The 16,574-nt window shown below is 34.7% G+C and overlaps 1 protein-coding gene across 1 annotated transcript in view; it reads left to right on the top strand.

Annotated features, from left to right (window-relative positions):
* LOC129952594 (membrane-associated guanylate kinase, WW and PDZ domain-containing protein 2) overlaps positions 1–16,574 on the top strand; it is a 116,832-nt gene that overhangs the window by 58,005 nt on the left and 42,253 nt on the right. Inside the window, exon 3 of the mRNA XM_056065266.1 lies at positions 15,151–15,286. Within this exon, the coding sequence (XP_055921241.1) occupies positions 15,151–15,286 (136 nt within the window). The remainder of the gene's footprint in view (positions 1–15,150; positions 15,287–16,574) is intronic.

The following is a 16,574-nucleotide window of genomic DNA, read 5'->3' as shown; positions in this document are numbered from 1 at the left end:
TGGAAACCACACTGTATGAATCTTAAAAAGAGCCTAGCTGGAAGAAGCGATATTATAAGTTATCTATCCAACAATAAATTAAATGTTCACATTAATACACTATGTAGAATTACTAAAGCTTTAGTTTAAAGTGAAATCGATTATGGTTTTTATATTTATGGCAAACATCCAACCTCAACTTTAAATGTTCTCAAATCAACATACCATCAATCCGCAAGAAGAAGTATCAACGCCTATCGGAGTACAAGAATAGACAACATCATGGCAGAGGCTGGACTTCCTACTTTGGAACAGCGTCAATCAGAAAGCCTGTTAAAAATACTGTCAAGGCTTCTATTCTCCAAGGACTCCGTCATTGATAAAGATATCGACTTAGCCTCCAAATTAAAAAAATATGCGTCTTCCATCTACAATTACTAAAGCCTTGTCAACTGCAAAACAAATGGAGTTACCATTTAAGCGCGTCAAAGGAAACACCACTTCAACCTTCCCACCGTCGAACATTGATACAAACTCGGTAGAACTAACTCTATCAGTATACAATAAAGAGAACACAAACAACAGAATCTATCGTTCAACTTTCGCCGAAAAGAGTTGGAATTTGCTTCTGAAGCACTAGCCATTTTTGAAGCTGCTAAAACTGTCCTGCAATCCACTTATCGGTGGACAATATAAGAGATTTGCTCATAAAACACACGAACAAATTCAAATTAATGTGGGTACCCAGTCATGCCGACAAAGCTGCAAAACACTGCAACGAATCACCTGTTTATACATTTTCAAAGAACGACATTCAAAGATATATCGATCAATTACTTAAAAATAACAAAAATCTCAACTGGAATAGCTACGAAAATCATTATGTAAAGATAAACACTGACTGATCCGCTAAGGAAAGAAAGTCCACCTGTCTACCCATCATGCAACAACAACTTGAACATGCCACATATACTTGGCTTATCATCATGTAGAATTTCCAAAAAAATTAATGCTGTTCTAAAAACCGACCAAAATATTTATTGGTTTCTTAAAAGAATTAATGTCGAAAATATATTAAAACTTGACAAATACCTTCATATGAACAATTTAATAATATAATTAACTAATAAGTTATATTAGAGTGGAATGCTTTTGTAGCTAGAGCTCTTTTCTATTAGCATAGGAGTAGTAATTTTGTGTTAATAAATAATAATAATAATAATAATAATAATAATAATAATAATAATAATAATAATAATAATAATAACAATAATAATAATAATAATAATAATAATAATAATGATAATAATAATAATAATAAAAATAATAATAATAATAATAATAATAATAATAATATTTTAGAAAAAAAACTAAATAAGAAATGCAATGTAAAAGAAAGAGTCAAAAAAGCTACTGTACCTCTCATTTCTTGCAAAAAAGCTATTAATAAATGGGGCTTACAACCCCCAATCACGAATTGGCTACACACATCGGTAATGAGAGAGATTTTAATGTACGGCTGCGCGGCCGGCCTGGCACTATTGTGAACTGTTTAGAAAGAGCTATAAACCGCAACAAAATAAATAAAGTCCGACTTTCAGCTTGCCTATGTAGAAGCGGATCGCTTTGCAAGTCCCCATCTGCACCTCTTGATTTATTCTTCAAACAAATAGCTGCAAGCTCTGCTTTTCGCCTCAAAGCTTCGTCACAGTGGATTAACAAAAACATTTCGTAATCCCAACTGCAATTCGACAGAAACTTCCAGACTTCTATACCTTCCAGGTCTTTCCAAGAGGATAGAGCATTCCTGTGAAGACGAGTCAGTCCACTTTTATACAGATGGATCAAAAACAAAAGAACGGGTTTATTGAGGTGTGTACACTGAACAACTGGAATTAAGTCTCTTTCCGCCTTCCCAATCATTGTAGCGTGCTCCAGGTGGAACTTTTGGCGATAAAAGAAAAGAAAATGTGATACCAACATCTGATATCCGTATTTTCCTCAGATAGTCAGGCCGGTATCAAATCTCTGGACTTTGTCTCTACAAACTCTATAACAGTCCATAAATGTCGATTATCTTTAATAGAGATAGCACAACAGTTTAATATTCACCTTTGCTGGGTGCCGGGCCATAGAGACATTCCAGGAAAATGTATGGCAGATGAACTCGCCAGGAATAGTATAGTACAACCCATTCTAACACATTTCATTGAGCAAATGCTGACACACCAATCGCTACATGTAAACTATTGGTAATGTAGGACGCAATGAAGAATGAGCTTAGAGGCCTATGTGTATCCTACTCCATCACGGACCGCCACTTTAACCTAACATAATCTTCGCTAAGTCATGACCATTTTATACAAGATGTTTAAATAATTTAAATTATAAAACTTGTAAGGAAAAAAAGCATTTATTAAGTTATTCAATTTAAATAAAATGAAAGCCTGTACGTTATGTAGCACAACAAGTCTTATTGTAATTGATATGTATAAAGATATAGTAGCTGTATTTTTAAATGTAAACAAGATATACCTACTCGTACACAAACATTTAGATATATGCAAAAACAACTCAAAATGGACCAACACCCTTTGTTCTTAGTATTCCATTTTACTCTGTGAAATATACTAAATCTACATACATATATACATACGTGATAAAGCTGTTCAGTTCAGTGAGTAAAAGCATTCACTTTCTTAATCTATTTCAACGGAAAATAAAAGGCCAGGCGATTTGATAAAAATCTCTGAAGTATGAAACACTGGGTGAATCTAAATATGTACTTTGTAAGGAACAGTTTTTAAAGCAAACTCACATGCATAGAACAGGAAATTGCATATACTTTACTCGTACAGCTATGCACCCTTAATAAATGCACTTTCTACCGTTCATATGCATATTTAAATAAAAACTAAACTGAATCCTGCAACTCAAAGCATAAAATGGTTTTTGTTATTCAAGATATGACCAGGAAGCAAGTTGTGTATTAAAGACCACGAGGTTTATGTCAAAAACTTTGAGTTTCAAAGTTAAAGCTTAGAGCAACCGCCACGCTTTTTTATGCAGATTTTGCACCTAAGGCGTTATTTAGACTATAATTTGTTCTTCCATTTTATCAAGTCAATGGTTTATAACGTTTTTTCATTGGTATATTTATTAAATCTGTGTAATGAGTATAATATTTAACGTTTTCGCGGTTGTTTTTATGATACATTTTTTAATAATAGGATTAGCTGCGTTATAAATATTGAATACTAAGCGAGTTCAATTTAGTACTCATCCGAAACTTTTCACTTCAAATTGCATTGAGCGTGGTCGATGGTGTAAAATGTAATTGGACGTTCATATAAGGTTTTAAACTTTGTCTTTTAAGTTAAATGTATACCTTACCCATATAAATGTATCCTTAATGTCATAGTCATTAGCTTAGAGAAGAGAGATCAGTTTGGTGTGAAATTATATAATTTCAAGTATTCAGATTTTTATCCTCTTGAGGGTATCTTATTAAAAAAAATAAAATTAAAATTTAAAATTCAGATTGATTTACTTTAAAAGTATGTATCGTGTTTTGTAAAATTTGCACTTCTGCATACGAAATATTTTCCCTTTCATTTTTTATTTGAAGTTAGTGAGGTTAGCACAACAAATACAGAGTGACAGACAAAACAGGTATCTTCAGATACGTGTATTTAATTTCGTAATTCTTTAAATTGTTACGAAGATAATAAGGAATAATGTTGTGAAAAGAATGTTTTCTAAAAAATAATTTATTGGAAAAAAATACAAACTAATTTGTTCAAAACACTTTTTATGTCTTCAGATACCTGTAATTAATTTCGTAATTCTTTAAATTGTTACGAAGATAATAAGGAATAATGTTGTGAAAAGAATGTTTTCTCAAAAATAATTTATTGGAAAAAAATACAAACTAATTTGTTCAAAATTGTATAAAGCTAGGAAGGATGTATATGTATATGTATATGTATATGTATATGTATATGTATATGTATATGTATATGTATATGTATATGTATATGTATATGTATATGTATATGTATATGTATATGTATATGTATATGTATATGTATATGTATATGTATATGTATATGTATATGTATATGTATATGTATATGTATATGTATATGTATATGTATATGTATATGTATATGTATATGTATATGTATATGTATATGTATATGTATATGTATATGTATATGTATATGTATATGTATATGTATATGTATATGTATATGTATATGTATATGTATATGTATATGTATATGTATATGTATATGTAAACGGTGATTTTTTAAGAGCTTGAGAACTTTAAAAAAAAAAAAAAACGCATAAATTTTGCAAAATCTCATCGATTCTTTATTTGAAACGTTAGATTGGTCCATGACATTTACTTTTTGAAGATAATTTCATTTAAATGTTGACCGCGGCTGCGTCTTAGGTGGTCCATTCAGAAAGTCCAATTTTGGGTAACTTTTTCGAGCATTTCGGCCGGAATAGCCCGAATTTCTTCGGAAATGTTGTCTTCCAAAGCTGGAATAGTTGCTGGCTTATTTGTGTAGACTTTAGACTTGACGTAGCCCCACAAAAAATAGTCTAAAGGCGTCAAATCGCATGATCTTGGTGGCCAACTTACCTGTTATGTGTGTTAAAAGAAAAGACTTTTAAGTATTTTAACTTAATATAAAATAGTTCTTTATTTAACCACAGTAAGTATAAGACTGACTTAGTGTATTCTTAATAGCTATAAATCAATGTTTGTCTGTATATAAATATGAGTATTAGATAAAGTGTTATACAAAGTTTATACCTTTAAGTTCTACTTTATACAACATCTCCCTTTTATATAATATTTCTTTTTCAGTTTACATTTTATTTAATTTTTCTTATTGGTTATTGAATATATTTAATTATAAATGTATGATATATATTTGAAGGACATTTGAAATTCGGTTATAAATTTATATAATATACATTTAAAATATATTTAAAATAAATACATATGTATATTCAATTTTTCAATATTGTCTTAATTACAGTTCATATTTAAAAGATATAATAAATATTCAAACAGATGAATAAAGTATTTAATAATTCAAAATTTTAAATATTAAATTTTACAATTCCAAATTTGGATATTCATTTTTTTTTTTTTTTTTTTTTTTTTTTAATGTGTAATTCAAAAATTCTACGATTGGAAAAATGCCATTATTTATTAGGTAATTAATTTTAATCAAAACCGAAACGATTCGGTGGCGCTACTGTTCTTCCGAAACGAGTTACATAATCAGGCGTTGGAGTGAGGCTATTCGAATCACCCGAATGAGGTACATCTTCATTACCTTTTCCTTCAACAGGCAAAGATTCTTGCTGACATTTTCCATTTCGAATATGGTCATTATTTTCTGATTTAATTTTTTCAGTGTCAATTGAGGATCCCTCTAGGAGATGCTCCCTATTACGACGATATTCTGAGCCGTCTTTTGAACTAATTAAATAAGACCGAGGCTCTGGACATTTCTGTAAAACTATACCTGGCTCCCAATTTGAAATTGGAGTTTTCTTATAATAAATATTTTGACCATTGGTCAAAGTTGGCAATGCTTTAGCATTTTTGTCATAATAATCACGGGTCTTATTTTGCTGGAGTTTAATTTTCTTATTATGCTCATCTAGGTCAACATTGACAGGCTTTAAATTTTCATTTAAAACGGGTAGTTTTGTTCTTAATTGCCTAGACATTAAAAGTTCTGAAGGCGAGTTAATATTTCCCTTTCGAGTTGTCCTATAGTGCAAAAGAGCTACATATAGATCTGAATTTGTTTCGTGACATTTTTTAAGCAATTTTTTAATGGTCTGAACAGAACGTTCAGCCAATCCATTGGACCTAGGGAAATATGGACTTGAGGTAACATGGTCAATTCCCCACTTTTCAGAAAATTGTTTGAACTCATCAGAGTTAAAAGGGGGTCCATTGTCACTCAACATAATGGTTGGGATTCCATGACGTGCGAAAATGGATTTGAGATGAGTTATGACGACATTACTTGAATAACTTTTATTTAACTGTGCAATTTCGATATATTTTGAAAAAAAATCGACGACCAATAAATACATACATTTATTGAATTCAAATAAATCCATTCCGATTTTGAACCATGGTATAGACACAACATTATGAAACTGAATAGGTTCTTTTTGATTTTTTGAGCGGTAGCGAATACATACGTCACAGTTTTTTATGACGTTTAAAATATCTTGGTCAATATTTGGCCAATAAATTGATTGTTTGGCTAAATTCCTACATCTTTCTATGCCCATGTGTCCTTCATGCAAAAGCATTAAAATATTATGGCGCATTTTTGAAGGAATCACCAGACGATTTGACTTGTATAGTAACGAATCTATGACTTCAAATTCATTACGAATATTATAGTATGGCATTAAAAATTCATTTATTTTTGATTTGTTGTTTGGCCAACCGGCAAAATGATATTCAATGACTTTTGACAATACGTTATCGTTTTTTGTTTCTTTTTGTATTTCTTCATATTTTGATTTTGACATTGATAAAGGACGAGAAGAAAGGACTAAATTGCAATGAAGACTTATGTCTTTGTCAAATTCCGTTAAGGTTTCGTTTGGCATTGCAGCACGAGACAATGTATCAGCGACATACATGTACTTTCCAGGTTTAAAAATAACTTTTAAATCATATGCTAAGAGTCTTAGCATAAATCGCTGTAACCGAGCTGGGACTTTGTACAATGCCTTATCGAAAAGCGGAACCAAGGGCTTATGGTCTGTCTCAACTAAGACTGACTTGCCAAATACGAAAGCGTGAAATTTAGTACATCCGAATAAAATCGCGAAAAGCTCTTTCTCGATTTGAGCATAGTTTTGTTGAGACGTTGTAAGTGTAGCTGAGGCGTACGCAATAGGATTTCCATCATGAGAAATTACAGCTCCAACTGCATTTTGCGATGCGTCAACTGAAAGTGTCAATGGTTTATTGACATCAAAATAAGTAAGGACTGGTGTGTTGGAAATCAACTCTTTTAGTTTTTTAAATTCTTTTTCATGGTCATCGGACCAATGCCATTCTACATCTTTCTTTAAAAGATTACGCAAATTAACATTTTGGGCAGACATTCCCTTGACAAATGTACCTAAATAATTAACCATACCCAGGAAGCGTTGTAACTCCGTCTTGGACTTTGGCCTGGGTATAGCAGCTTCAACTTTCGATGGATCGGGACGAACACCATCATGACTAAATAAATGACCGATAAAAGTTATTTCACTTTGAAAAAATTTTGACTTTGACGGATTAAACTTTAAACCTATATCCCTGGCTCTAAGCAAAACTAACTTCAATACTTTGTCATGCTCTTCTTTGGTCTTAGCATGAATCAAAAAATCATCAATATAAATTTCTAGGTTTGGGATATCACTGAACTGTTTAACCATTTCACAATGAAAAATTTCAGGCGCTGCATTTATACCAAAAGGTAGGCGCAAAAAACGACGACGGCCAAAAGGCGTATGAAAAGTGCACAACATTGAAGATTCTTCGTCTAACTGAATCATCCAAAAACCCGAGTTTGCATCTAAAACGGAAAAATATTTTGAACCACTCAATTGAGCTTTAATATCTTCCACATTCGGAAATTGAAAATGTGGGCGAAGAATCGCTTTGTTTAAGTTACGCGGATCAAGACACAAACGTAAATTCCCATTGGGTTTTTTAACCAAAACAATAGAGTTGACCCACGTAGTAGGCTCTTTAACTTCTGTTATGACATTAAGATTTTCTAACCTTTCGAGCTCTTTTTTAAAATCCGACATTAACGCGAATGGAAATTTACGAGGGCTGTCGACTACCGGAGTTACATCACATTTAACTTTAAAATGGCACTTTTCTTTCAAACAACCTAAACCTTCAAAGACATCTTTAAATTCTTTTACAAAATTTGGCAAATTATGAATATCTTTTTCATCATTTTTAGAACACATTGCATTCACGTTTAAATTATATTCGTCATTTTTCTTAATTAAATTCATTTCTAGACACGTTTTAAGACCTATAAGACACTTGCAATCAATTTCAACAACTATAAATTTAATTTTATAAACTATATTTTTATAAGTACAATTAAGCATGCAATATCCTAATGAATAAATTTTTTCACCACTAAAAGTTAATAAATTTTGATTACTTGATTTAATAATACTGCGGGATAATCCAAGTGTTTGTAGCTGATTGACAGACATGACATTACCTTGAGCTCCTGTGTCAAGTTGACAGGAAATTTTGCAGTTGTTGATCTGCAAAGACACATGCCATTGGGGCTCATCTTCGTCATGTTGATAACGTTGTTGATTCTGGAACTGATGATGGGGACTATGATGACGTTGACGTTGTTGATTTTCGTTCTGTTGTTGTTGTAGAACGCCAATAAATAATGTTGACAAGACTGATTCTGTATCCGACACATCAGTCGCAAATTCGATGTTGCGGACTTGAAGATTCCTTGGACACATTTTCGAAAAATGATCTTTACCTCTACACCTGTAGCAAGTTACACCCATAGCTGGACAAGTGTATTTGTGAACCTGTCCACAATTTTTACACGAGTTCTTACCGTTCGATGAAGTGTACTGTGAACTCTGCTGATGGTAATTTTTTCGACCGGTTTGTTGCTGGTTATGACGTGAATAGCGGAATGAGTTTTGACGATTTGAAGACGACTTTATATGAGACTGTGGTGATGACGACGATGACGTTTTATGTTGTTGACGAGCTGGCTTTGAAAACTGCCGATGATGACGATGACTCTGGGCTTCTGATGACGAGTTGTTGTTATGTTTCTGCAAAGCACCGATGAAACTGCTTGTTTGCTGGGCTTGCAATTGTTGGACGTGCTCTTTGTTGAGCTCCATGCTTCTGGATGTTAGGACTGCTTTTTCCAAAGTTATTTTGTCTTCATTGAGAAGCTTTTCTTTTAAGTGAGAAAACTTGTTATGAAGGCCACAAATGAATATGTCGCGAACTAGATCCTCACGTAGGGTTCCAAAGTCGCATGTCAGACTTAAGTTTTTGAGCGAAGTGACAAATTCATCAATGGATTCGTCTGGACCTTGTCGCCTGGAAAAAAATGAATACCTTTCCATTATGATATTCACCTTTGGAAGGAAATAATCATCCAGTTTTTTCACGAGGACATCGTATGTGATTTTGTCCAGATCTTCATTGAAAGAATTGAATATATCCAGTGAATCAGGACCCATGTAATGTAGCAATAATGCTACTTACGCACGTAAATAAATTTTGAATAGACTGAGCCAGTGTCTCCATGCGGCTGGCAAATTTGTGCTTTTTAGGTTAAGCGGTGACACCGACGATACGGGTGTCGTTGCTGAGACAGAAACCAAATCTTCTGGCTTCTTTGACATCGTTTTTTATTTAACTTAATTCGGCTTATACTTATGACTTGACTTTTAATTTTATTTAGGATTTAAGACTTAGTGACACACATCTGACACCATGTTATGTGTGTTAAAAGAAAAGACTTTTAAGTATTTTAACTTAATATAAAATAGTTCTTTATTTAACCACAGTAAGTATAAGACTGACTTAGTGTATTCTTAATAGCTATAAATCAATGTTTGTCTGTATATAAATATGAGTATTAGATAAAGTGTTATACAAAGTTTATACCTTTAAGTTCTACTTTATACAACATTACCGGTCCATTCCTTGAGATGAATTGTTCTCCGATGTTTTCCCTCAAAATGGCCATAGAATCGCGAGCTGTGTGGCATGTAGCGCCATCTTGTTGAAACCACATGTCAACCAAGTTCAGTTCTTCCAATTTTTGGCAACAATAAGTTTGTTAGCATTGAACGATAGCGATCGTCATTCACCGTAACGTTGCGTCCAACAGCATCTTTGAAAAAATACGGTCCAATGATTCCACCAGCGTACAAACCACACCAAACAGTGCATTTTTCGGGATGCATGGGCAGTTCTTGAACGGCTTCTGGTTGCTCTTCACTCCAAATGCGGCAATTTTGCTTATTTACGTAGCCATTCAACCAGAAATGAGCCTCATCGCTGAACAAAATTTGTCGATAAAAAAGCGGATTTTCTGCCAACTTTTCTAGGGCCCATTCACTGAAAATTCGACGTTGTGGCAGATTGTTCGGCTTCAGTTCTTGCACGAGCTGTATTTTATACGGTTTTACACCAAGATCTTTGCGTAAAATCTTCCATGTGGTCGAATAACACAAACCCAATTGCTGCGAACGGCGACGAATCGACATTTCACGGTCTTCAGCAACACTCTCAGAAACAGACGCAATATTCTCTTCTGTACGCACTGTAGGCATTCGTGTGGTTGGTTTAATGTCCAATAAAGTAAACTGAGTGCGAAACTTGGTCACAATCGCATTAATTGTTTGCTCACTTGGTCGATTATGTAGACCATAAATCGGACGTAAAGCGCGAAACACACTTCGAACCGAACACTGATTTTGGTAATAAAATTCAATGATTTGCAAGCGTTGCTCGTTAGTAAGTCTATTCATGATGAAATGTCAAAGCATACTGAGCATCTTTCTCTTTGACACCATGTCTGAAATCCCGTGTGATCTGTCAAATACTAATGCATGAAAATCCTAACCTCAAAAAAATCACCCTTTATATGTATATGTATATGTACAGTGGTATCTTTGTCTCTGAATTGATGGAGTAAAAATATATTAATGCTACGTTTCACTAGGATTTAAGATCTAGGTTCACCTTTATCTGTCACACACAGTCTGTAGTACCCAGGAGTCCTGAGTCCTCGAACAACGGATCCCACAATCCATGGCTCTTGGATCAGGAAAATGTCTTCCCCGTTACTTGCCAGACGGAGAAGAAGTGATGGAGACTGTTGGAGATTAATCTGTACTAACTGCAGCATTTTAGGTACAACTAGGCAGATCAATCTCCACCACGGTTTTGTTCTGATCCTTTGAGTCTGAGGATGAACCCAAGAATTCGTCTTCGCTCAGAAGAATCACGTTTAGTCTCCATTAAGGATGGACTGTCTTCGACTTTTTTAGAGGGTGGAGTCGTGATTGGAGAGGGCATGGGTGCATCGTCACCCTCTGTTGGGAGAGAAGACGACGTCCCAGGCCCACCCACCGATAGTTGTAGGAGGCCCGTTATCCGCGGTATTCTCATCTTTTTTATAAATTCGAATTTTGATGGATTCGAAGCCATAGTTTATAGAACCATTGGTCAAAGCTACAGGAGCCAATTATTCTATATTGAGTACCACAATGGCACTCCTATAAAGACCCTTTACTTCCTCTAGCTTGGATATCTTCCAGTTATGCGTCGGAAGGGATGTATTACAAACTTTGATCATCTCGAGAATGTCCTCGATACCAGCAGGTTCGATTGGAATCCAAATGCAGGCTCTAGGTCTGCCAGGAATGTCTTCCTTAGCGACAACCTCGAGCTTCGCACCAAACTTGTCAAACTTCCCCTAACCGAGCGAGCGAGCTTGTATAAGTCACAAGACCTCTGGTCGCCACAAACTATGAGTTTGACATGACCCTGATGCAAACCCCCATCGCTTATGGAAAGAAGTAGTCCTGGAAGCTCACTTAAAATGCTTAAAAAGCCACCCTAGAGCTTAACCTTGACCAGCTGCCAACGATCAGTCGATATTGGGCCATCATCATCGCACCTGTCAATGACCGCAACCACGACTTTGCCCTTCGTGACGCCACTGAAGCTGGCTTGTTTCCTGATGGGATTGAGGAGAGTGCTGGTGTTGTGCACACGAGGCCGTTTTGGTGTTGGTATGGCCCCCTCAAGAGACCTTTCGCGTTTAGACGTAGAGTCTTTACTGGTCCTTGTAGCAGCAAGAACACTATTTGCGCATTCAATGCGAGCGGTTTGCTGCGGTGTCCTTTCAAACCTCCAATGATTCACCAGAGGCCTTTGGGATTCTCGCAGCTTGCTGCCTTTGTTTGTATAGGCGTTTCGAGAGTTTCCCTTTCCATTTCATGGATTGCCACTACTCCCTTGTATGTGTGATACGGCAACATGCTTTGATGCCAAATTGCGGCCCGGTCTTAAAGAGATACCGGTCTCATCATTCTTTTCTTTTTTTTTTATTCATCTTTGGCCCCTCGAGTTGCGAAGAAAGAGATGTCTGTCTGTACAGGGATTCGCACGTATAGATAAGGCTAGTTAACCCGGATGTCGCCAGGTATCCGGATAATCCGTTAGAGACTGACCTATTTTTGAATTGGGCCTCCAGCCAAGCTGATCATCGGCACGGGTCGTTTAACAACTTAGTTCTAGTGCAATAAAGATAAGAGGTGGTTGAAAAGGAAAAGATAGGGTAAAGAGTAATTTGATGTTAAGATCATCATTCTGATGTTGCTGCTGGTGTTGCTGAATTTGTTGTGGCTGGTTTTGTTGTTACTGCGGCTGTTTCGGCTCTTCTTGTAGTCATTCTTTGGAAACACTTAGGCCTGCTGTTGCTGGTGGTGCCTTTGGAGGGCCTTCATCAGCTTTTCCACTTTTAAGAGGTCCAACTCCACCTCCAACGCCTTTTTTACGGCTCTGGCTCCGGCTCCATAGGACCACGGACCTGATCTTCGGAGACGTATACCTCCTTTCTCCTCCCTAATTTCTCTCCCCTCAGAGACTTCACTTCTTAATTATGTTTTTGCAGCTTTTTTTTCAATGATCTGCCCTTAGCTAGATTGGCACTTTTAACGAGGTTGGGTGTTTGTGTTTGTGTTTGCCTCTTCCTCTTGGTCGTTGATGTTTGCGGGTCCGATGCGTGACCCGATTTTACGGTACCACTGCTGGCAGTACTTTCGCATCACCCGATATGTCAGCAGAGTATCTTTCGATACCCCTGCTCTCTTCTCTTTCTCTATTTTTTTGTTCTCAGCTTATAAAATCGACTATTTCTCTGTTGAGACTGGAGACAGCTAGCTAGGGTCCGAGCTGGCTGGACACGCATGTTTGTTTAGGCTCAGGTCCGCTCCGTACTGTAGTGAGTAAGTAAGTATTTCTCCGTTGTGAAAAAGCGATGACATTTCTTATCGACTCCGCCTGGAACTCGAACCCACGACACTTGGAGCTGTCTTCGGACGCTATCTCCACTAGGCTACCGATAAGTTATTTAAATTAAGCTGCAATCACTTTCTTCTCTGCGTGGAAGTCAAAGAACGACTGTCCAACGCACTAACCATCATTCCATTTAAAAAAAATCTCTTACAAAATAAAAAAAAGTATGAAAGAATATGAAAGTGAAATAAATCCAATTAAAATATCGGAAAAATATTCAATTCCAAAATCAGTGATTTGCCCATTAATTCAAACAATGCATCGAGGTAGACGCCTAATAAAAATAACAAATCGATAGGATTCTGCAATAATACAATCAAATAAAAAATCCCTTTTATATCATCGAGAGAATTATGAACTCAATTCGACCTGAACGTAAGCGCGAGAACAATTCGGAGACGAGGTGTTGATGGTGCACTAAAATCTTTCAGAGCCTTTTATTTGCACCAAAAACAAACTGGCTAGATTAAAATTTCCTCAAGACCACATAAACTGGACCGTTGGAGGAACTTACTCTTTTCAAGCGAGTCCAAATTCAATTTCAAGGGTTCCGATGGATGGATATTTTAGCAGGACAACAACGACCCAAATATACATGTACAATACGGTTAAGGTCAGGTTTCAAGAAATCCGGATTAAAGTGTTACAATGGCCAGCGCAGTCCCCAAACCTCAAACCCATAGAAAATAATTGGGAAATTGAAGAACGAGGAATTAATGGATTATTTGCAAAAATAAAACAGATCTGTTTGATCCAATTAAATTGGCAAGACAGCTAAATTTGTTTTTGTTGTGGCCAACACTGTATATGAATATTCATCCCCTGGCGGCTTTGCAAAAAGGTGGTTAATTATACTTTAGTGGTGGTGGTTAGAATACTTATTAATTTTTTTTACAATTCTCCACACATTTCCGTTTATGATTTATCTATCCGTTTTATGCATCACTCAAAAATTATTGGCAAAATAGAAATTAATATTTCGAAAAATTAAGGTATCGATTTATGTATCTATCTAGGCAAAAGAACGATAATTTAGGCAACAAGATATTATAACGGATTTTGTCAGAAAAGTTAAAAACAAACATTTTGGTTGTGTGGGATATGTATGGGGGGATGGGGGGTTATGCTGCCCCCCTGAAACCCCCCTGCTTGGCCAAACTATAGGATTTGGGGTGGGTCGAGTGGGTGCAAGGTTAGGAGGTTCCAAGGTGAGTTCGGTGCAACATGGAGTGCATGCAAAGTTTCTTTTGCATTTAAATAAGCTGGCATTAAGACAAATAATTAGTTTATCATAGGTATATCATAATCCATATTCGATTATTACTATCGAAATATAACTACGTAAATACTCAAGCAAGAAAAAAATAATTTAATTAAATATTTTTGTTGGAAACTTTCAATTTTCTCAAGAATAAGAAGACATAATATCATCTAGTTTTCAGTTTTTTTTATTAAAAACAAATGAGAGCAAAGAATTCTAAATAAAAAAAAAACAATAGTAGATAATCTTAAGGTTTTGAAAAGTTACTATTTAAATTGCTCCTACCGCCTTAACGGGTGGAAATAGACCCCCACTCCCATTGTAAAAAATGCTTGTCTTTAACTGTTCTATAGAAATCCATCATTATACTTCGTCGTCTGAGTTATCGTACTCTCCCCTCTATCTACTACTATTATTTCATTATAATTTTTCTAACCTAATTTCCAATTTTCGTTTACAATTTTGTTCTACGTATTCAAGACCAACAAAAATTACAAATGCTCATAGGATTTCTAAATGTCTCAAAACCAAATAGCTCATTGGAATCAATCTATGATTAACTTCTTGAAATACAAAAAGTTCCAAATGATTGGAAAGAATTTGGTGGACTTAAAAAAAGCTAGAATTAATTTGTTTTGTTTGGAAGAGCGTAATAACTTTAATTTAGAAGTAAATTATTTGATAGATATTTATAAGCTTATACTCATTAATATAATTTAAACCGTATTATTTGTATCAATTTCAGATATTGCAAGTCACAAATACTGCAATGGAGCAGTATCACACGGCTTAAAAGAAAATGACGAAGATAACGATCTTGGCCCGTTGCCTCCAAAGTGGGAAACTGCTTATACTGAACGTGGTGAACTTTATTTTATTGAGTGAGTTTAACGTGAATAGCAATCTTTGTAGTTTCTACTCTATTAATGCCTGAATGTAAAACAAATATTTTGGAAAATTCTAATGGATTAAACTCAGTAAAATTTTATTTATTATTATGTTCTATATTTATTTCGAATAATTGCAGATATTCATAAGCATTATGAAAAATCCTCATAAGCTGTTGGCCTTTATATATTATACAAAACTTACATTTATGTCTTAAAAAGAAATAGGCGAAACGTTTTTAAATATTATATAATTATAACGACCTTTCATGAACATTGGTCGTACATAATCAATCCAACAAAGTGAAATTTATAGCTAACTGCCATACCAACAAGTCAGCTTTTTCACAAGGAAAAGATAGAATTTTTAATATTTTTACAAATGAAAACCTATATCCCGAAAACCAAAAATCTCGAAAATCCAAAATACCGTTAAACCAAAATCACAATAATGCAGAATCCCGAAAACTAAAAGTTCCGGAAAAACAGTTTCCCAGAATCGTAAGATCGCGAAAAAATTGCTCTTTTGCAATAATTATCTATAATTTCTATAATGAAAAAAATTAAAATAGTTACTTCGAAGAAAAGTGAAGAACGTAACACTACTCCCAGACTATATTACAACATCACATTTCAATAGCTTGTATACGAAAAAATTGAAAATAAAATAAAACATTATTCTGAACGTAATGAAAGTGACTATACTCTAACCAACAAAAAAAAGTCAGTACAAGCTTCATGGGCGGTCTTGTGGCGCCTGATGTACCCTTACTAATTAAAAAATATATTATTAGAGAATACTACAACTAAATGAAAACTCCGTTTTATGTTTAATAATTTTAGTTTATTTAAAAAAAACTTCAGATCCCTTACGGGTCGGGGGAAATCTTAGGCTATACGAAGATCAACTGTTCTATAAGAACTTAACTGTATGAACTGAACATGACTGAGCTTGTATTGCTCAGATAAAACCCTTTTTTATATTAATTAAATGTTAAGTTAGCAAATCTAAGTTTGACTGATGATCATACTTGTTTTGTCTTATATTTGTTGATACAAGATAAATATGGAATTTACTTTTGGGATGAACTCCCACACAAATTGTTTATGCTTAAATGTGCTGATATGCACTTTGATGTGTATCGTGTGTTAGCATTACATTTATATTGATAAAGGCTGTTTTGTATAATTATAAAGTGATGGTAGGGTGTTTTAGGAACGCAAACTTACTACACTGCGTCAGGGAAAATTTGTACCCACTGCCATTAGGATACTGTCAATA

This window comes from Eupeodes corollae, chromosome 3 (genome assembly GCF_945859685.1).
Source record: "Eupeodes corollae chromosome 3, idEupCoro1.1, whole genome shotgun sequence".
NCBI lineage: Eukaryota > Metazoa > Arthropoda > Insecta > Diptera > Syrphidae > Eupeodes > Eupeodes corollae.
Note: the sequence above shows the minus strand (reverse complement) of the source record. Positions and strands in the feature narration are given on the sequence as shown.